At 43.2% G+C, this 25,202-nt stretch overlaps 1 protein-coding gene across 2 annotated transcripts in view; it reads right to left on the reverse strand.

Annotated features, from left to right (window-relative positions):
- The window catches only part of tbl1xr1a (TBL1X/Y related 1a), a 58,005-nt gene that overhangs the window by 14,765 nt on the left and 18,038 nt on the right, over positions 1-25,202 (reverse strand). For both annotated transcript variants that reach the window (XR_012594087.1, XM_074636935.1), the window contains exons 3-12: positions 10,602-10,703; positions 9,871-10,016; positions 9,554-9,779; positions 9,214-9,346; positions 8,940-9,081; positions 6,513-6,576; positions 2,151-2,248; positions 1,933-1,993; positions 1,723-1,844; positions 936-1,010 (exon numbers count right to left, since the gene is read on the reverse strand). Coding sequence is in view for 1 of the 2 variants with exons in the window: in XM_074636935.1 (XP_074493036.1) it covers positions 936-1,010; positions 1,723-1,844; positions 1,933-1,993; positions 2,151-2,248; positions 6,513-6,576; positions 8,940-9,081; positions 9,214-9,346; positions 9,554-9,779; positions 9,871-10,016; positions 10,602-10,659 (1,125 nt within the window). In the remaining variant the exon portion in view is untranslated. The remainder of the gene's footprint in view (positions 1-935; positions 1,011-1,722; positions 1,845-1,932; positions 1,994-2,150; positions 2,249-6,512; positions 6,577-8,939; positions 9,082-9,213; positions 9,347-9,553; positions 9,780-9,870; positions 10,017-10,601; positions 10,704-25,202) is intronic.

Genomic DNA, 25,202 nt, shown 5'->3' on the forward strand with positions numbered 1-25,202 from the left:
GAGAGCAGACCAGAACCATTTGCAAATGCTTAAATCAATAAAACTCTCAAAGACAGTTCTCCTTATCTCACCAGTATATGATGGCCATTCCCATGCTCTATTATGTCTCATAAGTTGTGTGCAGACATTTTTGGGTTGATACCATTTGTTACACAGATTTGGAGCTAAATTTAACAATATTTTACCACTCGATAATTGATAAAAATTATTTTAAAAAGTCCCTCTAAATACACATTAAGACACCAATGGGAATTTATTTCCTCAGTGGACTACATTTACCTTCTACGTTGATTGGACACATACACTGACCAGCCATAACATTATGACCACTGACAGGTGAAGTGAAGGACATTGATTATCTCGTTACCATGGCACCTGGCTGTGGGTGGGATATATTAGACAGCAAGTGACCATTTTGAACTTTGTGTTGGAAGCAGAAAAAATGGGCAAGTGTAAGGATGTGAGCGACTTTGACATGGGCCAAATTGTGATGGCTAGACGACTGGGTCAGAGCATCTCCAGAACTGCAGCTCTTGTGGTCAGGACCTACCAAAAGTGGTCCAAGGAAGGAAAACCGGTGAGCCGGCGACAGGGTCAGACCTGAGGCTCATTGATGCACGTGGGGAGCGAAAGCTGGCCCGTGTTGTCTGATCCAATAGCAGAGCTACTGCAGCTCCAATTGCTGTAAAGTTAATGCTGGTTCCGATAGAAAGGTGTCAGAACACGCAGTTCATCAGTTTGTTGCGTACGGGGCTGCGTAGCCGCAGACCGGTCAGGGTGACCTGTGCTGATCCGTGTCCACAGATCCAGAATCCCCAGTCATCATGAACTCATCATTACGTTCTTTATGGCTCAGCATTTTCAGGTCACAGGTAGCAGTGATAGTGATGTTAACGACACAGTATGTTCAATATTTCACCCGGTTTAGCTCTCACCTTCAACGTCATGTCGTCTGAGCAGGAGGCTAGAAGGTTCCCTGTGGGATCCCACTTGATAGCGTTTACTTCATTCTGGAGAGAGAGAGAGAGAGAGAGAGAGAGAGAGAAGAGACTTTGTTTGTGATGTGTTATACAGTAGCTGTGTTGTGTGTCGGTGCCATCCAGCCTTCCTCCAAGGATACCATTTGATATGAGGGCGTTGCTAAATGCAAAAAAAGTGATTTATGTTGACACTAGGTCCAACTTATTGCTAGGTCCAACTTAATGCTAACAAATACTATTATCATTATCTGTAACTGCTTATCCCATTAGGTGTAGCGGAGGGGGGGGGGGGGGGGGGGGGGCGATCCCAGCTGATATTGGACGAAGGCGGGGTACACTCTGTACAGGTTGCCAGACTATCACAGGGCTGACACATAGAGACAGACAACCATTCACACCTACGGGACATTTAGAGTCAACAATTAACCTGCATGTCTTTGGACTGTGGGAGGGAACCTGAGCACCCGGAGAAAACCCTAGCTAACACAGGGAGAATATGCAAACTCCACACAAAAGGGCCCCTAGCCGGAATCGGCTGTTGCTGTGAGGCGACAGAGCTAACCACTGCACCACCGTGCAGCCCTCATTCAAACCAGATTAGACCAAATATTCATATTAAAAGACAGTCACACAGTGACAGTAACCCTTCTTTCAACCTCCTTTGGGTGCTTTGGCCCCTTCAACAGACACACATCAGTAATAAGGATAAAGATGTTCACATACACACAAACAAAGGACTCACTGTGTGTCCCTGAAATGTTTTAATGGGCCTGTCCTGTCCCAATTTACAGACATGAATGCACATGTCTGTACTACAGGAGGCGAACGTGTTGTTGCTCTGCCAATCCACGTCTAGTGCTGGAGCTGTGGGAGATAGAGAGAGATAGATGTTAGCAAGATCGAAAAGCCAAGCTCGAAAAATTCTATGTGACATTATAGAGGTGCTTTGTACCTGAATGGAAGGGAAACTGTTGTTTGGCTTCTCCTGTATGGGCATCCCATATGATTGTTGTCTGGCAGGACACATGCACATGTGCAGTTAGAGCTAACAATGACTACACAGCACATTCGTTTGATTGACTTGCATGAAAAGTCCCATGAGAAATCGTTCTATGAATTTATTTAATGATGTTGACCTCGAACTGATTTCGAGAACAGATCCTGGTTTACCTTGTCTACTCCTGCGCTGAGGATAAAATTGCCTTTTTTATTCCACTTAAGGGCAAAGATGGGACCTTTGTGTTGGCCAAGTGTACTGGCCAGGTTCCCTGTGGAGCGAAGCACACAGAGAGGGAACGAAATATGTCAGTATCAAATTTGAAAAAATAAAAACAAGCCATTAACCCTTTAAAATGCATCCCTTTAAAAATGATGTCCTTAGAGGACAAAAAAATCCCCTTCCTTAAACTATTAAATTATATATATTAATATTATTTTCCACTTTCACAGAGTTACATTTTTAAATCAACATCACTACCAAATATTTACTCATTTCAGAATTGTAACCCTTTAAATGCCAGCTTTAATGCCACTGTTGTTTTTTTATGAAAAAAAAGAAAAGAAATTCTGTCTGGGATATAACAATGATTAGCAACATTGATTCTGATGCATTGCAACAAACACTACAGGGCTCCAAAAAAAAAAACTCACACCCTTGCCAAAATTTATGCCATATGCAATAAGAGCCAAAATGATCCAACAATTAAAAATTGAATAGCGAAAAATGTCCCCTATTGATGAAATAAGGGTTAAGGGGTCTAAAAAACACAAAATAGTTCACCAACACCTGAATGGCAATATGCAGACCAGCCTCTAGCTGGCAGCATTGTTCAAGGATTAACTAAGCCATGTGGCACACAGGCTGTAGTACAGGATAGGCAAAAAAAAAAGAAAATCACCAGAGCACAATCAGGGGTCAGCCAGGCCATATTGAAATAATCATCATCATCATCATCCTCATCATCCTCATCATCCTCATCATCCTCATCATCCTCATCATCCTCTTCTTCTCCTTCCTCCTCCAAATGAATCACATTTCTGAGGGGCTATAGGTGCTCGAAAATGCATGAAACTTTGCACACGCATCACACGTGGTGAACATTTATATATTTTAATGACTTGGGCATGGGCATTGCAAAATGGCTAGATAGCACTGCCCCATTGAGTCGCCCCTGCGGTGCGTTTCAACTTCATTTACCTTTTGGAGGTATACTATAAACCCAACAGCAAATCGGCCATCCTGAATTATAGGGCACTTTCTCACCATTTCAAGGCGCTGTACTTTAATGAAGTCCTCCTAGAAAAATTAATCAGATCAACTTCAAATTTAGTCAGTACCATCTGCTGTGGCGTGGCAGCCAAAAAAGCGCCTTTTGCCATGAAAAGTGAAGTTGTAACTTCAGCGTACAATGTCTAATCTGCTCCAAATTTCACGTGCTGGATAAAAGTCCCGGCCTGAAGACATCTACAGGCCAATGTTGACTCGTAGTCATAGCGCCACCTACTGGCAACAGGAAGTTACAGGTTGTGTACTTTTACGACCACCTCCGCAGAGATTCATCAGATCCATCCCAAAATTTAAGACCTTGATGATGCTTTATAGTGAATGTTGTGACTTTTTGTTGAACGACTTCGCCTTGATGGCGCAGCAAATTTCGATGTCTTGCCATGAAAAAAGAAACTCCGACTCCACATGGTCAGATCTTTTCCTAATTTCCCACGTTTGATGACAGTCCCGGCCTGAGGACATCTACAGTCCAATTTTGCATCATACTCATAGCGCCACCTGCTGGCAACAGGAAGTTATAGTTGCTATATTTTGGTGTACTGCTCCTAGCAGGTTAACCAGATCCACCTCAAATTTGATCAGGGCAATGTTAAGACTTCTGTGATGCAAAACTGCAAAGCTTTTGAGTTTATAATGGAACGCCGTTGCCAAAATTTCAACGAAGCAGCCGTCGTGGTACGTTTGACCTAAATGTACAGAACTTGGTAGGCACATGTATCACATGTAGACTTAAAAAAAAGTCTCCTGGGGCCATGCTCTACACCCAACAGGAAGTCGGTCATTTTTAATTTTGTGTATATTTTCTTGTTTAACAAACTCTTCCTACAGAATTAATCAGATCGACTTCAAATTTGAAGTCGCCAAGCCACATCTCTGCAAGAATTGCATTTTTCAGCGATTGGATGGAGAGCACTTCTGTTGTGTAAACCCCTTATTGTCCATCTACCTAAGGAAGCCATCCATCCTCTGAATGCTCTAGGTCTCTAGTTTGGGGTTTTAAAGATTCATGACGCTGATATTATCCTAGAGGTCACAACAGTTTCAAAAAAATGGTCTCACTACAATGAAATGGATACTATGGGGACTAACATCATCACACATGAATACAATTGGATCCACAAGAGTCTCAGCTTTCCAGTCATACCCAATTTATGTATCTCCAAGATTGTTTAGGGACCCCAGTATGCAGAAATATTCAAATACATCATTTTTAGAATAGGCAAAAATAGCACATTTGTACTGTACATGCATAAATGTGGGTTCACATAGAGAACAACAGCGCCGTGCGAGCTGAAGCCTGGCTGTTCACACCAGAAGCGCATTTCTCCGCAACGGTCAACAAGCGATTCTGCTCCTCTGCTGTTTACTATAGAGCTCTCTCTCTGTCTGTCTGCTTGTGTGTGTTTCTCGCTCTGTTTAAAAACAACTGTCAAATATGTGGAATAAGTACGTAATTTAAAAACCACGATCACAAACAGCAGCGACACGAGGCTGTTTCTGATAAATATAGTGGACGGATTTTGAAATGTGATTGGGTGGAGGGACTCGGAGGGAATCAAAACTCCGGGAGAACTGCAGGGAGAGAGGTTTGGGGGGAGTCAAAGACGTTTGTGGGATGGATATTTGATCATCTTATCAGAATCAGATAATCATTTATATCGTTTATTATACACTGCTCAAAAAAAATGAAGGGAACACTTAATCATCACAGTATAACACTAAGTCAGTTAAACTTCGGGGATATCAATCTGTCCATTTAGGAAGCACAAGTGATTGTGAATCACTTTCAGCTGCTTTGGTGCAAATGAAAGTGACGACAGGTGCAATGGAGAGGCAACAGCAAGACAACCCCCAAAAAGGGAATGGTTTTGCATGTGGTGGCCACAGAAAGCTGCTCTCTCCTCATCCTTCCTGACTGATTCTACTCTAGTTTTGTGTTCTGCTAGTGTCCTCGTCACTACTTGTATTATGAGGCGGTACCTGCAGCCCAATCAGGTTGCACAGGTAGTCCAGCTCCTCCAGGATGGCACATCCATACGTGCGGTTGCAAGAAGGTTTTGCTGCGTCTCCCAGCACAGTCTCAAGAGCACGGAGGAGATACCGGGAGACCGGCCGTTACACGAGGAGGGCCGGACGGGACCAGTATCTGCTCCTTTGTGTTAAGAGGAACAGGAGGAGCACTGCCAGAGCCCTACAGAATGACCTCCAGCACGCTACTGGTGTGCATGTTTCTGACCAAACTGTCAGAAACAGACTCCATGAGGTGAGGGCCCGACGTCCTCTAGCGGGACCTGTGCTCACAGCCCAGCACCGTGCAGCTCCATTGGCATTCGCCAGAGAACACCAGAATTGGCAGGTCCGCCATTGGTTCTCTTCACAGATGAGAGCAGGTTCACACTGAGCACATGTGACAGGCGTGAAAGAGTCTGGAGACACCGTGGTGAACGTTACGCTGCCTGTAACATCCTCCAGCATGACCGGTTTGGAGTTGGGTCAGTGATGGTCTGGGGAGGGATATCCTTGGAGGGTCTCACAGACCTCCATGTCATAGCCAACGGAACCGTGACTGCTGTAAATTATACAACATGCATCGGTAAAGAACTTCAACTTGAATAATTCGTTCATCAAAATCTGATGTGTGATTTAAGTGTTCCCTTAATTTTTTTGAGCAGTGTAGATTATCAGTGTTGTTTTCCTGTCAATTTCGCTCGCGGTCCGTGGAGGAAATAGACCAGATGCCGAAACTATCGCGAGCCGGCCACGGAGCTCCGTGGCGTGGAGCTGTGCTGTGTGAACACCAACATTGATTTAACATGGGCGCCGAAAGGATGCGGTCAGTGCTTCTCCGAAAATCGTGGCACTTCCGTTCCTGATGTGAACCCGGTGTAAAACTTCATAGTTTTAGCCCAAAACTCCATGGGATTAGCATAAATTGGGTAAATCTGTAAAGAGGAGACTCATGGGTACCCATAGAACTCATTTTCATTCACATATCTTGAGTTCAGAGGTCAAGGGACCCCTTTGAAAATGGCCATGCCAGTTTTTCTTTGCCTAATTTCTTAGCGTTCTTCCCAACAAGCTAGCATGACATGGTTGGTCCCAATGGATTCCTTAGGTTTTTCTAGTTTCATATGATACCACCTTCACTTTAGCTCTAAAACTGAGCCCGCTACAAACTCTAAAAGACAGAACGGCGGCCGGGCCGTCGGGAGTGTTAAGGGGTTAATGAATTAAAGTCATCTCACCATCCTTCGTCCATATTCTGGCAAAGCCGTCATAGGAGCCTGTTGCTAACAGCGTACCCTCGCTCTGTCAGAGAGAAAGAGAGACAAGTGTAAGAGTGGCTTAAAGAGAGTGTGTGTGCGCGCCGGACAGATGAGCATGGCAAGGCCAGTTTGGACACCTTGGACACAGATCCACGTTGTCTTTTGCAGTTGCAGAATTTGCCTTACGGAGTCCAGGCTGAATGGATTTGCTGTCGTTCAGCTGGGATTTGAAGTGAAGCCTGTGTTTACCATCAGCATGGACGCTTTCCAGGACATTTTTTTTGCCTCTGCCCTTGGCTCAGGTTCACAATCCACTGGCTGAACTAAAGGAAAATTCCACTCTCGGATGATCTTCCACCGTTAGACATCATCAACAGTTATGTTCAGAATACTCTGAGTATTCCTGTTTGATGAGGCACTTGTTGCCTTTCTGTTGCAGACATGACTGTACATGCAGTACATTAAGTACAAATCCATAGATTCCATAGAGCACACACTGCATAAATATTATGTAATTTTTTGGGGGGAAAAGCGATTTCAGAGAAAAGCAGACAGAAGAGTCTACACTATGCGTTTGAAGGATATATCCAGGATGTCAAACTGATTCAGCAGCAAAAAAAAGGTTAAAAAGATAAAGATAGAAGCTAAAGCTTCACAGATCACAGTGTAAAGGTGAACCACCGCATCACCTGGCGATCGAGACAAAGGATGATGAATTTAAGGACAACAACACTGTTCCTGTAAAGCCGGGTAGGTCTTTATTCAATGTTGACTTACAATGATTAAAAAGCCACATATGTATACATTCAGTATACCTTCAGTAGCTAGCATAGCATAGTGCTAACGCTAGCTCAAAATCCACAAAAACAACCTGAACATGAAGAAAATCTGAAACGATTACAGGAGAGTCTAAGGAGCACAGCCTTATAGCTGTCGGACCCTGGTCAAAGCTGGCCAATGCTACAATATGATTGGCCAGTCTGCATTTGAGGGGCGAGACTTAGCGAAGGGTCAATTGAGTTTGTGCCAGTAAATTAGAGTTCAAACCCCAAAGGGCTAAAACCCTATCGAGTTTGTGCTGGTTCATTATTAGGGCCTGAGCACCGACGAAGTGCACTGGCTCAAATTGCCGTGAGCTGGAATGAGCTAGAAACATGAAACTTGGCACAATAACTGTAAATGATGTGCAAGTACATCCCAAGAAATATGACCCCAATCGGCCAGACGGTGGCGCTGTAATAAATGCCCAGAGACGCGATAATGGAAAGGCCAAAAGTTGCATAACGCTTGTTGATATCTCATTGCATTTTGAAGATATTGACCAAAGAACTTTAAGGGGGTAGGGACTTACTTAGCAGGAAATTGGCCATAATTAATTGACCATTAATCCCATCATCATAAATCTTGGTAGATATCTTCAGTACGTGTTTGGGAATAGGCGTACCAAATCATTTTCAGCTCAACACATAGGGGGCGCCACAAAAAGTGTGTAGCTCAAAACCCTGTAGACAGAATTTCATCAGATTTGGTGCACTTACTCTGGGGGCGTTAACCAAGATCTGAAGTGTCATATTGATCGGTGCATGTGGGCGTTGCCTATTTAACATTATATGCTATGTTATGCCTTTGCTCAATTTGCTGTGAGCTGGAACGAGCTACAGACATGAAACTTGGTACCATAACTGGAAATGTTGGCACACATGTCCAGCTCCATGTGCTCTACAAAAAAGGCCACAACCACCACTAACGTCCACCTGACAAGATGTTCTGTAATTTTGATTTTTTTGAAAAACACATTCCATAACATCGCCTCCTAAACCGTAGGTCTGATTACTACCACATTTTCTGTGTCTCATTATTGGACCAAGCTTATCAAAAGTTGCATAAAGCTTGTTGATATCTCATTGTGTTTTCAAGATATTGACCAATGAACTTCAAAAGGGCATGGCTCAGCACATAAATACAACAACTAAAGTCAACAACAGTTGGTCCAATCATCACAAAACGTGCAAGAGTACCTGAAACATACCCTGAAAGTTTCATTTAAGTCGACCACTTGGGGGTAATACAAAGGGAAGTGGAATAAAACAAATCGTTCGTCCAATCATTACAAATCTCAAAGGATATGTTTCATAACAATGTTGAACCATGTGTGTAAAATTATTTTGATATCGCTCAAAAGGGGGCGCCATCAGTTCCAAACATGTGCATGTGCATGGGCTTGGTGCAAATCTGGCCATAAATCAATGACGGTTTGTCCAAACATCACCAAACATTCATTCATTCATTATCCGTAACCGCTTATCCCATTCAGGGTCGCGGACCTAGTCCCATATTTTGAATGAATGCACCCATGCAGAGTGACTCATTTGTTAACATGATGTGCGAGTGTGTTAGCGTGCTTACATTCCAGTCTAGCGAGGTGACGTCTTTGTTGCTGGGAACGTCCTGCCCTCCCTCTCGTATGCAGTGTCTCAGGACCAGCTGCGTGGAGCTGCTCGTACTGTTTTCACTCAGGTTCCAGATACGAGCCGTCGAATCACCGGACCTGAGACGGACCGACACGTTTAAACATAAACCATGTTTCCATAGACAACAGGTACCTCTCTAACATTGTTTGTTAACCAGTTTTATCTGGTTTGTTTGTTTGGAAAATGGGAGGAAAGGGAAGGTGACTAACCCCGATGCCAGCAGATCGCTGACTGGGTTCCAGGCACAGATGAAGACCTCTGACTCGTGGCCCCTCAAGACCATGGCCTTGTTCTGAGGGATGTCCACATCTCCGTCCACCTCCATCAGGTCCGTGTGGTTGTCTAAGTACAGAGTTTGATGGGTGACACACAGCGAGGCAGGATGTCAAGTTAACAAGTCAGCAGTGTTTAGAAAATACTTTGTCAAACTACTATCTCCAAGGTCAAAAATAATATTTCCTCCTTAATAAAAGTATCGCTTTGTCATTGCAGGTAGCTTAATTATCATTTGCATGTTTTGTTTTTTTGTATTGTAAATATATTACTGACTAGCTAAGGCATGGGCTCCGTTCTCCTCCCCGTTGGCAGTATTCTCTCCGTTCTTGGCGTTGCCGGCGATGCTGCCTCCGGTGGCCAATGACGATATTGAAGCGGCAGCCTGCTGCTGGGCCATTTTGTCCCGGTAGGCCTGCTGCCTCGTCTGAACAACGTCTGGCATCACGGCGTCGATTAGGGACAGAGACTCAATGGGCCGCCCGTCAAATAATGTTCCGTCCTACATAGTGGGAGAAATAATCAGTTAGAGAGGAGAGGAGAGGAGAGGAGAGGAGAGGAGAGGAGAGGAGAGGAGAGGGTTTCTGTCCCACCTCATTGATGCTGACTTCAGCCTCGACGTACTGCAGGCCCTTCTGGATGATGCTGATGAGGGCAGCAGGGGGAACCAGAGCACCATTGATGTTGGACTGGCTGATGTGACTCTCTATACCAAACGTAAACGCTGAGTGGGAGAACCCTGAAGAGGAGAAGCACAGGAGAAAGAGGGCAGGAGAGGAGAAGATGTTTTGAACACTGGAATGCTACGATATACTGTATATCACAGTAAATAATAGTTTCCCCCGTGATTAATTTAACATTTTGTGTTTCTCCACTAGCCATAAAGCCATCTTGCTCTTTGCACACCGCTGCTACTATTCTTTACTTTTGGAGGTTTTTTGAGATTATAAAAGAGATCGCTTGTATTGCAACCTCTGGCTACTACTGGCTACTACTGCCTCCCCTCCCCTCCCAGTCCAAAAACTTGCAAAAAGCCCGGCAAACTATCCTAACCTTAACTGTTCCAAGATCAATTCCTAACTTTATCAATCTCGTAAGAGTTTCTCCAGTTTGTGGGCTCCCTTCTAAGCCATCACCCCCACTACAGCTGACTGATGCACCGCCTAAACTTTCCGGGTAAAATTCTTGCTCCAGAATTTCTGTTCCATCTGTGCGAGCGGTAGACATAAACAGCTGTTTGGGGTCAAACCCAAACCTAACGGTTCAATACGGATATACCGTTACACCCCCCATTGATGAATATGATAAGGACTTGAGAGGATACCTGACTCCTGTAGGTATCTGTAGACCAGGAAGTTGACCTCATCACTGCTAATGCTCATCTTTACTCCCGTTACACCATTAGGTCAGCACGCACACACCTAGCCTGGAAAACAGGGAGAGATTGATTCAGTCAGTGAAGGGTAAACTCATCATTGACACTACTGCTCAATGTACACGATACAACACATGTGGCTGCAATATAATAAAGATAATTGAAATATGGCCGGATCTTGTTTGAATATCAGAGCGTCGGCAATTCCATCGGCCTTAAATGAAGCCTTTTTTAAATCCTGTTTTAATTTCAGCCAAAATAAAAAAGGTAATTTCACCACTAAACTGACTGTGGAAATGGAAAATACTGTTGAGCATCAAAGTCCAGTCTATTTAGAGGTTTACTATGTAGGTAGGTTGTCCTACCAAAATATATGGAATTGTTAAAATGTACAGAAACATGTAATAAATCTATCTAGGGATGGGAAGACACCAGAAATGTAGTAGTCCATGATTCTTAATACCAATTTGATACCATGGTAAAAAAAAACAGAAGCAAAACAATAAACCCCATGTACTTCAACATACACTCCTTTATTACCGTTTGCATACTGTTTTTTGAGAACTGATTATTAATCGTTGATGATCCACCTGAAATTTCTCGCCAAAAAACATTTCTCGGATTGAGTATTTTCTTCAGCTATACTTCTTTAGTGTTGACAAATAGTGTCTCACTCAAGCGGCAACCTCTTGTGCCGACAAATGAAGCCAACGCGGAAGTGCCAAAAACTGTAGTTCTTCAAAAGGCCACTTGAGGCCGGCTCCAAAGGCGAAGTTTGTTTGCCGCTAGCTGTCTGCTCTGCTGCGTCAGGCGGGAACCGCCGCAGCTCCACCGACAATCCACCTCCGCCCATTTCTGTATTAGCTGGGAGTTACGGGTATTCACACCAGCTGCGTTTCTGCTGCAAGCTCTTTCTTTCTACATAGAGTTTGCCTTTCAAAATGGCCATTATTCATTATAAATGTAATTTATATTTATTTTAGACAGAGAAAGGTTAAGAACCGTGTGGTAATTTGTAAATAATAGTAATAATCCACAATTAAAACTCCGTACTATATTCATTCATGGAGCTCTGCAAGTCACTGCATGTTCTACAACACTGTCCAGCACATATTTATATAAATAAAAGCCTCATGTTAACAAATGAGGGAATTCTGTCCACAGAAAAAAATGCTTGAGGCTTTTTTTTTTTTTAAATGAAAGCAGGAAGTGTTGATTTAAAAATAAGTCTTTACTTATTTTCATATCCGTAACATTTTCTACAGATAGACATCAAAACTGTAGTAATGTTGCTGGTATGATGTCAATATACAGTCAATAGATCACTTTCACTGTCTGTTGTTGCTGTGAACCGCACACGCCACGCTTCAAAAATAGGCAAGACCTCTATTCTCTATAAGAGACGCAGCTGAGACGCGCTTGAGATGAACGCCGAAATAAAAAGCAACATGAAACGCAGCCGCCACGCGCTCCAGACGTTCTCTGTTTGTCCTGGGCTTTAGGCTGTGTGCTGAGATGGACTCGGCCGGAGCCACCCACACTGAGCTTCACAACGGCTCTTCAGAAACCTATAGGTGACGTCACGGAGACTACGTCCATATTTTATACAGTCTATGGTTTCACTTTTTTTCCCCAGGCTACTTCTCCTCCACCTGAACACTTATAAATCATTTAATGAACTAATTTGGGTACCAATTCACTGCAAACTATCAACTAAAAAAATACAAAGGGGGGGACGAACCACCAGGGCAATATTACTTCTTCAGTTTCTGCATCCAAGCACATGTCAGGAGACCATGATCCGACATTGCTTTTGTCAGTGGTTTCATTATCTAAAAAGGTTGGGAGCCATATATTTAAAAAAAAACCTCACTGAGAGCCAGAGAGACGATCCCAAAATAAGGGCCAGCTCAAAGCCCATTTCCCCTGAGAATAATCAGCCATGTAAAGCCTGGAGCTCAGTGTCTGCAGCCCCCCCTTTCCCAGGAGAAGGACAATTTCTGTGCATTTAATGGCAGTTAAGTGGATGAAACACTCTCATGGGTACTGTGAGCTCTAGGTCTTACGTCCTGCTCAGGGTGAACATCAACAGGGAAAGTAGCTAGCTTTGGCGAAGACTTGTGCGCCCCATCTAAGTGTTGAAGGAGACATCGGATTGGCTACAGATAATTCCTTGTTGAAAAAAAAAAATGCATTTGTGGAGCATTCACGTCAGGGGAGTCTAAAAAAAAACACACACACAAATGCAGTGAAGTTCACACATGACAAGCAGTTTGTAAATGCTGGTTCAACCGTTTGTGTCCACCTTATTCCTAGCCCCCATGATGCCTGGCATGAATTATGGGCGTAACTTCCGTTGCGTCGTGTCACTGAATCGTAAATCTAGTAAAACGTGTGAACACCACCTATTACACCTCAAACGGTATAATGTGATCATAGCTCTGTCTTCTACTATGGAGATTAAGATTAATCTTTAAAAGGTGTTTAATACGGAATTCAGAGTGTATCTATTGTCTCAACATGGAAACCGCGGAGCCGGCGGCTAGCAGCTGACCGTGCTAACGGCGCTAACAGTGCAAACAATGGCAACAGTGCTGACGGAGCAAACCATGTTAACCTAAAGGAGGGGAACTAGAGGGTGGGCGCTACGCTTACGCAATGACGGCGTGGGTCGGGATGGCGTAATCAGCTGTAACTGTCAGCTGAGAGCAGTGCGGAGCGGCGGCCGTTAGCTAGCCAGCGGGGCACAACGGAGAGAGGCACATACACTCACTAACATGCACACGCTGGCTGACCCGGCTACAGAGGAGCTCGGATTACAACACAGAGAGAGGGAGACCAACTTCCTTCTCTGCTCTTACTCCACTAGATCTTTACATTGAAAATAATTGGTCGCCACCATATTAATGCTCTGAATCCCATATATAGGACATTTAATGATGACCTGAGGGGAACCCGGTCACAGCAACAGCAAACAGGATACTATTATACAATCCACATGGCATTGTGTAAAGTAAGAGCGGGCCAGTGTGTCTACTTGACATCTACTCACTGACAATTTTTGCTAATCCTACATAATCAGGCTACAACAACAACATTAGCAGCAGCAGCAACAGCAGCAGACTTCACACTATAGAGCCAGTTGCATCACCTTCACAAGAGAATAAGGCTGCCGTGGCTGAGTTGTTTGGGGATCTGTCCCTGACCCAGGAGACGGGGAAACAACTCTGTGGCAAAGACAGCAGAAGAAGAGGTGATGCCGTTCTCTGGCATGTTGGCTCGGCGACACTTATCTGTGCCCCAACCCCCTCTGTCTCTAGTGAGACAGGATTGTGTTTTCCATGGAAACTACTATCAGCAAGTAGACAAAGTAATGCAAACCACCTCGGATGAGGATTTTTACTCAGAAGTAACGTAATCACACTTACTAAACAATGCTAACTGGCAACATTTTGTGATGTTGAAATGAGCCGTTACTACCGCCCCATGAAACACTGGCATTGCAGACATACAGTAAGCTACTGAGCTCTAAATTACACCAATTATTAAATCATAAGCAATTTACAACAGTTCCATACTGCAAACATTTCCGCTCCCTAGTAAATACGCCACCATGTGTGTGTTTATGACATAAATATAGGACAGCCACTGCTGAAAATATCTCAGCAGGGCAAAATCAAACCGAATATGATCAGTGCAAGTTAGTCCAAAATACTTGATTGGCTCTAATTACACCTCTAGAGAAATAAATACATCGAGTGAACAGGAACAGAAATACCTGCAAACTGTTATGCACTTCAATGTTGCTGATATTGTGTCAGGAAATTGATGATTTAACACTTTTTCATGCTGTAGTTTGTGGTTGGGGTATTAACACAACATTATTGCGTGTTACATATTTTCAATCATCTATCTGGAAAAGATAGATGATGGAAATGTTTCTTACCAACACCCTTTTAAACATGATGCAGTCCAATACAAAATCACAACAATGACCATAAGAGTTGGGACTAGGGATGTCACGAGAACCGATACTTCGGTACCAAGACGATGCCAAAATTCTTAAAACGTGACGGAACTCGTTTTCTACGGTACCGTACGATGCCTGCAGGGTCCGAAATCAACACCCGCCAAGCGCCAAATACGGCTGCTTCTGTCCTCTGCTCTCTGTGTCGGAGTTTTACACACAAACACACACACACAACAGCGCCATGCAGCAACGAGATCCAGAGACGCAGAGATCCTTGATGTTCGAGAAGAGGATTCACTCGTGGGGGAAAAAACTGAACTGAGCAAATTGAATTTATATCTTTTGTTGCTTATTGCTGAATCTCTGAAAAGTGGTGTTTTTTTTATTCAACTCTGGACTTCTCTGTATTTCCGGTGAATGTTATTGGGACTTGCATTTGATTATCTTACACTTAACTCCCCAGATCCACTTTGTTTGAACCAATCCAACAGCATCCAATCAAGTTTCAGGAGAAAACCAACAAAGAAATAGAAGTGCACTCGGAGAGCGCAGACCTCCGCCAAAGCAGGTTTCATGTACGTCGCTGCTATGTATATGTGTGACGTTACTGACGTGTGTCTATATATGCGGATATATGAGACTGCTGAAAACCGGCCGGCTTCAATCAGCTGCTGATTGACGGTTCATCTCTAGCTTTTAGTTCAGGAAGCGTTTGATTTGTGCAGCAGAGTTTACTATGAGCGGAGCACGCATTTTAAACGTCAATATCGCAGCCGTTCATTTAATTGTGGGAAGCCAAAATCGTGATTAATATTCGATTAATTGTGCAGCCCTACAAGCTTGTATGACATGGTTGGATTCCTTAGGTTTCTAATTTCATATGATGTCAGTTTCTCCACTCTAGCTTCAAAACTGAGCCCGCTACAACTTAAAAAAATCCCAAGTAGCATTAATGAGTTAAATAAATTAGTGAAGTTAAAACAAATTTGCGTTAATGAGTTATTATCCCGTTAAGTTTCACCAGTCCTACAAAATACAAAAATATTAATATGGATATTAACATATCCTCTATCTCTCTATCTATTAGGGATGCCATTTAAAGTAACAGTAGGCAGTATATTTTTGTGCCCTTGAAGGGAGACTTTGACCAATCACAGGTCATTTCATTGAGAGAGCGTTCCTATTGGCTGAGCTCCAGTCATGTGACCGGAACTTGGCGTTCCTTCAACAGATTTCACAGGCGTCACAAACTTTCTCATTTTACAGCTAAACCGTGCACTACAAGATGATTCTGAGAACATCTGAGGAGAGAAATAGGCATTAACGTAACAGAATATTGATTCATATTTGATCAGCGCTGCCTAGATTGACCGTTTGGTCGGATTTCACGAGTGATTGACAGCCGGGTCTCAGACAGCAGACCTCAAATCAGCTCTTACTGCTTGTTTTCCTCCGGTCTGTGAAATCTTGCAGATGCCATTAGGAGCACCGGAGGACACAGAGGAACATGATTTTTTTCAGGTTACCTGTTTCATGTACTACTGTCACGATATTGCGACCGTTTTATAAAAATAATTTTTTTTAATCATATTTGTTCCAATCTCGCCTACTTCAGCTTTAAGTTTCACAGTCCTAGAAAATACAAAAATATCAATATGGATATTAACACATCCTCTATCCATCTATCTCTCCATCTATTAGGGATGCCAGTTAACCAGCTCAAAGGTAGACAAGATCAATACACTGTAATACAACCTGCTTATAGCTTATTATAGGCATAAATCACCCAATAAATGTACAATTGTGTCACTCAAATTTAAAGTAACCGCATCCACACTACACCGACATGAACCGTGTCTGCACAGCCTGCGTAGCAAAAGCAGCAGCAGCAGCTTCAGTCCTCCATCTGTATCTACACAGGATGCGTTCGGGCACAGTACTGAGTGTAGCAGCGTGTATTGTAATCTTCCAAAGTGTCTTTTTTTGATTCTACAACTGGGATTTTAATTCTACACATATTAGATTTAAATATCTTGAGTGAGATTATTACAACCTGCTGCCCGTTCAAACTCCTCAAACAAAAGGAAACCGCACAAAGTAATTCATTCAGGGAGTAAATACGTAGAGCGGGCAGGAATTGATTTGAATCAAACGCAACAGCAGCTTTGATCAATACACTTAAAACAAGATGGGAGGCTGAGTATATGCCTGCTGTTGTGTTTTGGCTGAAATGAAAACCTGCAGACTGTTGAGTCACAGATCACTGAGACCCTCTGCTCAAATCCCATCTGACAGCAGCAGCAATGCCCGGGGAGGACCTCAGGTTTGTAAACAGAAAGCTGTAGGTTCCCTCCACCGCCATCCTCACTGCAGTGGCACTGTGGAGCCGCTATCTGCAGTGAGGATCCTCTGTGTTGACAGTGTGGGGGTAAAACAGAAGGGGGGATGGGAGAGGAGAAGGGAATCTCCATCTCTGCATTTCTTCCCTCCTCTCTCTCTCTCTCTCTCTCCCTCTCCCTCCCTTTGTGACTGCTGCCAGTGGCAAACTGTTCTGTATACAGTAAATGTTAAATCAACGACAGGAAGGGAGGGAGAGACCCACAAAGACTATTAATCAAAAGCAACAGAAAATCAGGACACAACAATCAAATACATGCAACATACAACCTATTACCATTTCCTAATGGAGGCGTGTTACTGAGGAAGCAATACTAAATTCATATTGATGAGAGTGTCCCTCAATATAAAATCACTAAATAAATCATAATTTGCCTTTGGTTATCAACTGTATTATATACGGTACATAATACATTAACCCAAACATGAAACATCCAATCAAAGGCTTTAGCTCACCAAAAGAGGCGTTATTAAGGGTGTGTTTTTTAAACTAAAATGTGTTATACAGGTAGCAAACTCCTTTAAATTCAAAGCAAAAATAAACATACATTCTGTGTTTGTCACACCACAGAAAAAATGTGTTACTAACCACCCAGTCAAATTTGAATGATAAAAAAGAAATCGTCGAGTATATAAAATTAGCTTTCAAAATCATGTAAAAATCAGCAGTATTCTCTGCTCTGAGACGCTGAGGGGGCGTGTCGCTGAAGGCGCTGAAACCTGAAACCTCTCTTAATACATCCGTGGCTGAAACCACACCCACAAGCGGGGGAAGGTGCAGCCTGTCAGGATTCCCTCAGTAGCGGCGAGCGAAGAGGGAAGAGCCCAGCGCCGAATCGCCATTGGCGGATTGGGGAAATGTGGCGTACAGAAGACCGCTTGTCCGGTGTCACTCGGGGGTCCGAGTCCTTCTGATCGAGGCGCAGCAAGGTGGACGGTGTGAGGCCGGTAACAGCCCCCGTCACGCAGTCTGCCCTTGGGATTCAACTCGGCGGGTTAGGGACGGCCGCTCAGTGTGGAAGGATCTACTCGCGGGACCTCTCCCCGGCGCTGGCTGGCCCCCGCCAGGCGCATTTCATTCTTCATTCTTTTTTCATTTCTATTTTATTTCAGCTTGGAAAGGCTCGGGGAGAGGATGGAGCTTTACAGCGCCCCTCGCCCGGACCTCGCCGCTTCCCGGGGCCTTGGTCAAAGTTGTGACTTTTGTGGTCCTGGTAGTCTCGAAGACATTCACGGTCCTGGTACTCCATACTCTGACACTTTGTCATTTTCTTTTTTTTTTAAAAAGATTATTAATTTTTTTACAAGTTTACAGAAAAAGAATAAATATACATAAGACATGGGATGGATTACAATCATAAAACTACAATACAATACAAAAACAGTCATGAAAATGCCAACGCCCAACGTGGGGCTCGTACCCACGACCCTGAATATATGAGTCTCATGCTCTACCGACTGAACTAGCCGTGATCACCTTTGATAACCTTCTGGGTTTCTATTTTGCCTTTCAAAAAACAGGTTTCTGAAGACGGGTGGGGTCATATTAAGGCATGGTCACGCTGACATTAGCCAGACTGGCTCCACTGCGTCATCGAGCCATGATTTCCGCCAAAAAAATCCTGAACACAAAACTGGCGAAAAACAGTTTAATGGTCTAACTCCACCATCCAGTACTACGATGTTCACAGTCATTGCGCATGTTTTCAGTCATTATTTTCCAACATTTAGAATGTGTTTAGAAACAAATCTCTGAATTTCCTTTACACGGCCTTTAATGGAATAACTTAAAGTGACTTAATAAGCGCATAGGATGTGTGCTCGACTTTAGCGAGCGTCGATGTGCGCGGTCGAGAGAGAGACAGACAGAAAGAGAGAGAAACGGAAAACACGCACCGCGCACAAGTTTGTTTACTAGAAAGTTTGTTTACTAGAAAGTTTGTTTACTAGAAAGTTTGTGCATCTTTTGGGGTTACGAGACAAGACGGGCTTCCGCCAACGTTAGCGAGAATGCAGTCGACCGAGAGAGGGAGAGAGCGACACACGAGTGACGGACGGTGAGTGTGAAGTTAACGGTGACGTTATAGCTGTGACGTACAGTTTAGGCTGTCGGTTAATAAATGCTACAACTCTCAGGCCAACTTCCTGTATCCTGCCCCGTTAGCCCCAAGGAAATAATTGTTTTAGGTACTTCCAATCCAAACTAATACATACATTAATATAAAAAAAACAAAGTTACAGGTTTAATCTATGATACTGTATGACAGCACTGTAAAGTCTTTTTTACTTCCTTTACTGTGCAGTTGTATAAGGTACTAAGGTGAAATTAACTCCAATCTGCAAGTGGCTCTCCCCTCCCCCTCTCTAGGGTTACTGCTCTCTTCTTGGAGTGACAGATTGCGTTGGCAAGCCAAGCTTTGCCTCACAAGGCCTATGTGAGGTCGGCGAGGCTAGCTGTCTGCCGGTTACAAATGGTAGAACGTAGGCCTTCGCCAGCTAGCCTCACTTGATGGGCAGCTAAACCTGCTCCAGGCAGCTTGTGTCCTTGAATGCAGCAGGTCGGTGAGAGCCACTGAATCAACAGCGGTTATCTCACTGTGAGCTGCCGTCGCTCACTTGAAGGATCTCTTTAGAATGTAAAGTCTGTTTGCTCATATCAGGAACAAGTAACGGTTACTGCTCGCTTTGCTATTCACATAATGGGACTGGATCTCACACTACTACAGCAAAACAGAAGAGGAGCAAAACCATCATGGTACAGGGGTACACTAGTTAACATCAAGCATGAGATGTGTTTCAGGTCAAACACTCCAATCATTGACATAAAAAAAGACCCAAAAGAACTACAGAACTACAATTAGAAATTTTGATTCTGTCATCAACATGTTACAGACAAAACTCTAAACTGCAGCATGATGGTACAAAATATCATCATGCTGTAAATTATGATGTAATGACATAAACCATTAAAGCATCAGTTGACCTGGAACAATGTCATTATACTTGCTGACACAAATTTTAATATTTTAGATTTGTGGGTGATTTCTGATCGATCCATGAGTGCGACATCTCTTCATACCCAACCGATGCTGACGCATTTAATCTGTATCCAGAGTTTCTACAAGCTTTATACTATGATGACGTCCCAGATTAAAAGGGACCGTTTGGGCGCCTGGGTTAGCTCAGTTGGTAGAGCGGGCGTCCATGTATCAAGGCTTGGTCCTGACCGCGGCGGCCCGGGTTCGAATCCGGCCTGTGGCCCTTTCCGCATCCACTCTCTCTCTCCCCCCTTTCAAGACTCTATCCACTGTCCTCAATAAAAAAATGGAAAAATGCCCCCAAAAAAAATAACTTTAAAAAAAAAAAAAAAGGGACCGTTTGTAACTTCTTACACGTATAAATCATTGCGGGTCGGTGTCCCATGCGCTCTCACGTGTGGCTACGCTGTTCAGACGAGACTCCAACACAAGCTACACGGAAGCACCAAAACCTCAAAGTTCTATCTAGTGAAGCCCGTCTTGAAAAACAGTGTTGGCCGCGGTCGGAGGACGCGGGGGAGACCGTAGCTTTGGTCTCCAGGGCCGGAGTCTCTGCTGTACTCTGCTCCTCTGCCTGCCTGCCTTCACTCGCACACCGCGCTCGTTCTCGCTATTTCGCTCCACTGTCACGTGCATGCACGCACACTACACACTGCAGAAGAGTTAGTTTAGCTCTGAGAATATCTAGTGAATGTACAGTGGACGTTTGTGCAGAAATAAATGGTTCAGCTCCTCCAGACCAACAGAGGTTTCCCGTGTCTTGTGAAGTGACGGGGCTCCGCAGAGAGAAACGTTATCGTCTCTGACCAAAACTCCGGTGTCTCCCCTGTTCCCTCCGGCCGCGGTCGGGAGGCTGAGGCAGGAAAAGCCAACACTAGGATCAGCATTGATTCATGGAGAGACCTTCGTCTGGTCAGCTAACATTACTGCCAAGCAGCTGAAATAGAGTGATATTGTGGTTTTAGCTGACTTGTGTCGCCTCACTGTTTTGAGCGATGCTCGTTCATGTCTATGTAGAGCGAGCACAAGCGCGAGCCCGACACTGACTTTCATTCACTTAATGGCCACAGATGTCACTGTTAACAAGCATTTCTGATTCTTACAAACAGTCCCTTTAAAGCCTTGTTTTCACTTATTTAGTTGGGTTTGTTCATACTTTATTAGGGCCCGAGCACCAACAACGTCAGTCTGAGTTCACCATTATACAACAAGCTGTTGTAACTCAACTGTACTTGGTCAAATCCATTCACATGTCAATATTGAGTTATAATAACTGCGTCAGCTACTGGCCACAAGGAGTAGGCCTTGTGTGACAAACGTCATTCGCGTTGTTGTTGTTGTTGTCGTCGTCGTCGTCGTCGTCTACACTTAAAATACAGCAACATAAAGCGTGTTCCGTGTGCGTTCGCTAGCATCGCATGGCGGACACATAAAGTGGTACACAATTTATAATAGGTCAGTTCCTGCAGTGTACATTATACGCAGGAAATAAAGTCTATTTCGTGCGTGCGGTGTCCGATGCTCACTGAAATGTACGGCTGCGTCGACCGGCGTGCCGCCAGTTTGGACTGGATTGCCCTGTCTCTACAAAGTCTCCTTATTGCTGTTGACATATCCAGTGGTTCATTCCCTTATCTTGTTGTTGACACGTCAACATCGTCCATTTCTCTGGACATCGCTCCTCTTGTGCTGTTATCCTGTGGGTTAACCATATTGTTGAGAGTGGCTCTATGGTAAACTGTTAATCCACAGACCCTTACCTAAGACCCTGGTGAGCATCTATTTCCAGTAACAGACTGAGGAAGCCGAGCTAGTGAGAAAGACTAACAGGATGAGCCCATTTATTGACAGCTGGGGGGTATTAGGTGACCTCGGGTAGGCTGGAGTCTCAGGGTAGAATAAGATCTGGTAAACACCATTACCTGTGTAAGCACACAATGACCTGCCAGCACACCACACAACTCGTTTACAGAGGAAAACAAAATATGGCTTACTTAAAGCATTCAGTCTGTCCAATATGTCAATTAATGTCAATTATCTGCCTTTCTCAAAGCCACCAGACTCCATTGACAGAAACAATAATTTTACCTTCGCTGATCATTGTAAAACACACTTCATTCAAACTGGACAGAAACAAAAGAAAACTCACCAAAACCGTCTTTGTTAGTCTTTCTACTGTTCCAGTAATAACCAACTCTGGTCTGAGAGTTTGAAGGAGATACTGAATAAGTAACAGATATCAAAAAGAAGGAACCACAGAAACATTTTCTGTTTACCAACCCTGTTTTCCGGCGAATTTAAAAAAAAAACTGCAAATACGCACTAATTTTGGTAGAAAAGGGGTATTAGTATGAAATTGATCCAGACTGATAACATTAGTTTAAAGGGGACATATCGTGCTCATTTTCAGGTTCATGTTTGTATTTTGGGTTTCTATTAGAACATGTTTACATGCTTTAATGTTAAAAAAACATTATTTTTCTCATACTGTCTGTCTGAATATACCAGTATTGACGCTCTGTCTGAAACGCTCCGTTTTAGTGCATTTCAACGGAATTGCAACGGAATTGCGTTGCTAGGAAACAGCTTGGGTCTATGTTTACTTCCTGTCAGCTGATGTCATTCACATCCACTGCAACAGGAAATAAACGGGGACACAATTAGTATGTTTACGTTTAAAACTGTGAAATGGTCTATATATTGTAGATTTGTGACATCACAAATGGACAAAAATCCTAACGGCTTGTTTCAAACGCACAGTTTCTGAATACGGGCCGTGTGTATTTCTACATGGATTGAGTGTTTTGATACCTTCACAGTATTTATATACCACTCAAACCTGCTTTATAATATAAAAGACGTGAAAATCTCACTTTTTACAATATGGGACCTTTAAAGGCCCAAACCCACCAGACAGTAGCACCATAAAATGTATCCACATATCTTCATGAAATATGGGGTGCTAGAGGGTGATGTAGTGACAACAAGCAGGGGTAGTCAATGAACCTATGTAGCTGGCAAGCTAACTTGCTAATACGCTAACAGACTGGAAACATTGCTCTTCCAGCTTCTATTTTCTCTGTGCTCTGCCGTCTACTTTCTGCTGGCGCTTTGATCTCAGGATTGTACATCAGTTCTTTACTGAAGAGGTCAAAAAGCTCTCCGAAGTCGGTCACTAATGGGAAATTAAGTTCACACAGTTTATTCAACAGTCATTTTTAAGCATTTGTACCTGCATTTGTATCCTATATCATAACTGTCTGCAAACCATGCAAATGTCAGTTAGTCATGAAATTAAATTTGGCTATGAATTTATTAAAATATTTAAATTCAAATATGAATGATGCTATTCATACGAGAGCCTGACCATCCGACGCACGATGCAGACACAAAAGTGGTCCGCCTGAGTCTGACATCAGAACTGTGTCCATAGCAACGGTCTGCTATAAAGAACATAACAGACCGTAGAACGCCATGATTGACCAATCAGAACTGAGTATTCAACAAAGCCGTGTAACAAGGGCAATTAAACACTCTAGATCACTGCTTCACGCCATCCAAAAACGGTTACAGAGTGGAATCACTACCTGTATTCGGGAAGAGCGACCACGCAGCCTTCTTACTGAGGTCAAAGTATATAAACAAGCTACGACACATTGCTCTCAGTGACGCAAGAGGTCAGGAAATGGTCGCTTATCTTTTCTTTCTCGTTTCTCTCTTCTTCATGAGCACCTGACTTTTGACAACTGGCCATTTTTGTTTATCTATAGTTATTAAAAATGATTTAATTCCCTGTGAAGTTTACCATGTCAGTGCACTTTGGACAATAAAGCTTATTGTTAAACTGTAAAATATCCTGCCTCCATTACATATCATTATATCATTACATATCACAATAGAAAATTATTTCCAGTGCTGATAGGCTATTTTATGTAAACAACACACCGGATGACTAAGATCTAGAGTGCAGAGTTATAGCATCATGAATGAAATAAAGCGGCAGAGTGAGGGCTCTGCAGTGAGGAAAACAAAGCCTTCCAATAAGCCTGACCTGACATTAACACAGCTAGTTGCCAAAATGGGGTGGGAGCTTTCACAGCAAAGCATCCTGGTTCAACCAGAGAACCAAATGAACAATGTCACCAAGTCAGGCAGAAAGTCCTTGGCTATCCGAGCGTGAATAAACACGACCGTCACCATGGGGACGGATAGCTTCTATGGTTTCCTATCCTGCATTGTACATTGTGCACTGCTGGGTAGAGTTCACAGGAAGTCTGCTGGATTCTGTAACAGTTCAAAACAGGAAGAGTGCACGGTTTCTTTTTAACGGAAATCAAACTTTCTGGCAATCACGGATGGTTACGAGAGCGAAAAATAAGCTCACTTCCAACATGTTTATTCTCCTCAGTAAAATAAGACACCGGGGAGAGGAAGGGATACAGGAAGCAGCAGGGTTTAGGGGAAATTTGGTCCAAATGGGGGGAAGCAGCAACGACACTTGTGTTATCCAACCTTGATCTGACCCAACATACATAGCATACTCTACAAAATTGAGCTTCCTTAGCCAGGAGCACTTGACATACTGGGATGATCAAAAATCAACCGTTGCTAGCAGCTAGCTGGAGAATGAATCAAGGTCTGACTGGAGTAGCGGCAAAGTACGTTGACTTCTTGATATTTGGTCAGACCTTGTTCCTTCCTATGTTTACTTTCTCTCTCCTGACTCACAAATTTAACCAATGAGCGACATATCTCTGAGTAAAAAGAAAAGTTACCAATGTTTACCAATTCATCCAAAATATCAAATATAATAATATAATATATAATAATAATAATAATAATAATAATATATAATATTATAATATAAATATCATTTATATTTATTTTAGACCGAGAAAGGTTAAGAAACGAGTGGTAATTTGTAAATAATAGTAATCCACATTAAAACGCAGTACTTTATTCATTCATGGAGCTCTCCAAGTCAGTGCATGTTCTACAACACTGTCTGGCACATATTTCAGAATAAATGCCTTGTGTTAAAAAATTAAGGAATTCTGTCCACAGAAAAAATGCTTGAGGGCTTTTATTTTGAAATTAAAGCAGGGAGTGTTGATTTAAAAATAAGTCTTTACTTTTTTTCATCTC

This window comes from Sebastes fasciatus, chromosome 5, assembly GCF_043250625.1.
Source record: "Sebastes fasciatus isolate fSebFas1 chromosome 5, fSebFas1.pri, whole genome shotgun sequence".
Lineage (NCBI taxonomy): Eukaryota > Metazoa > Chordata > Actinopteri > Perciformes > Sebastidae > Sebastes > Sebastes fasciatus.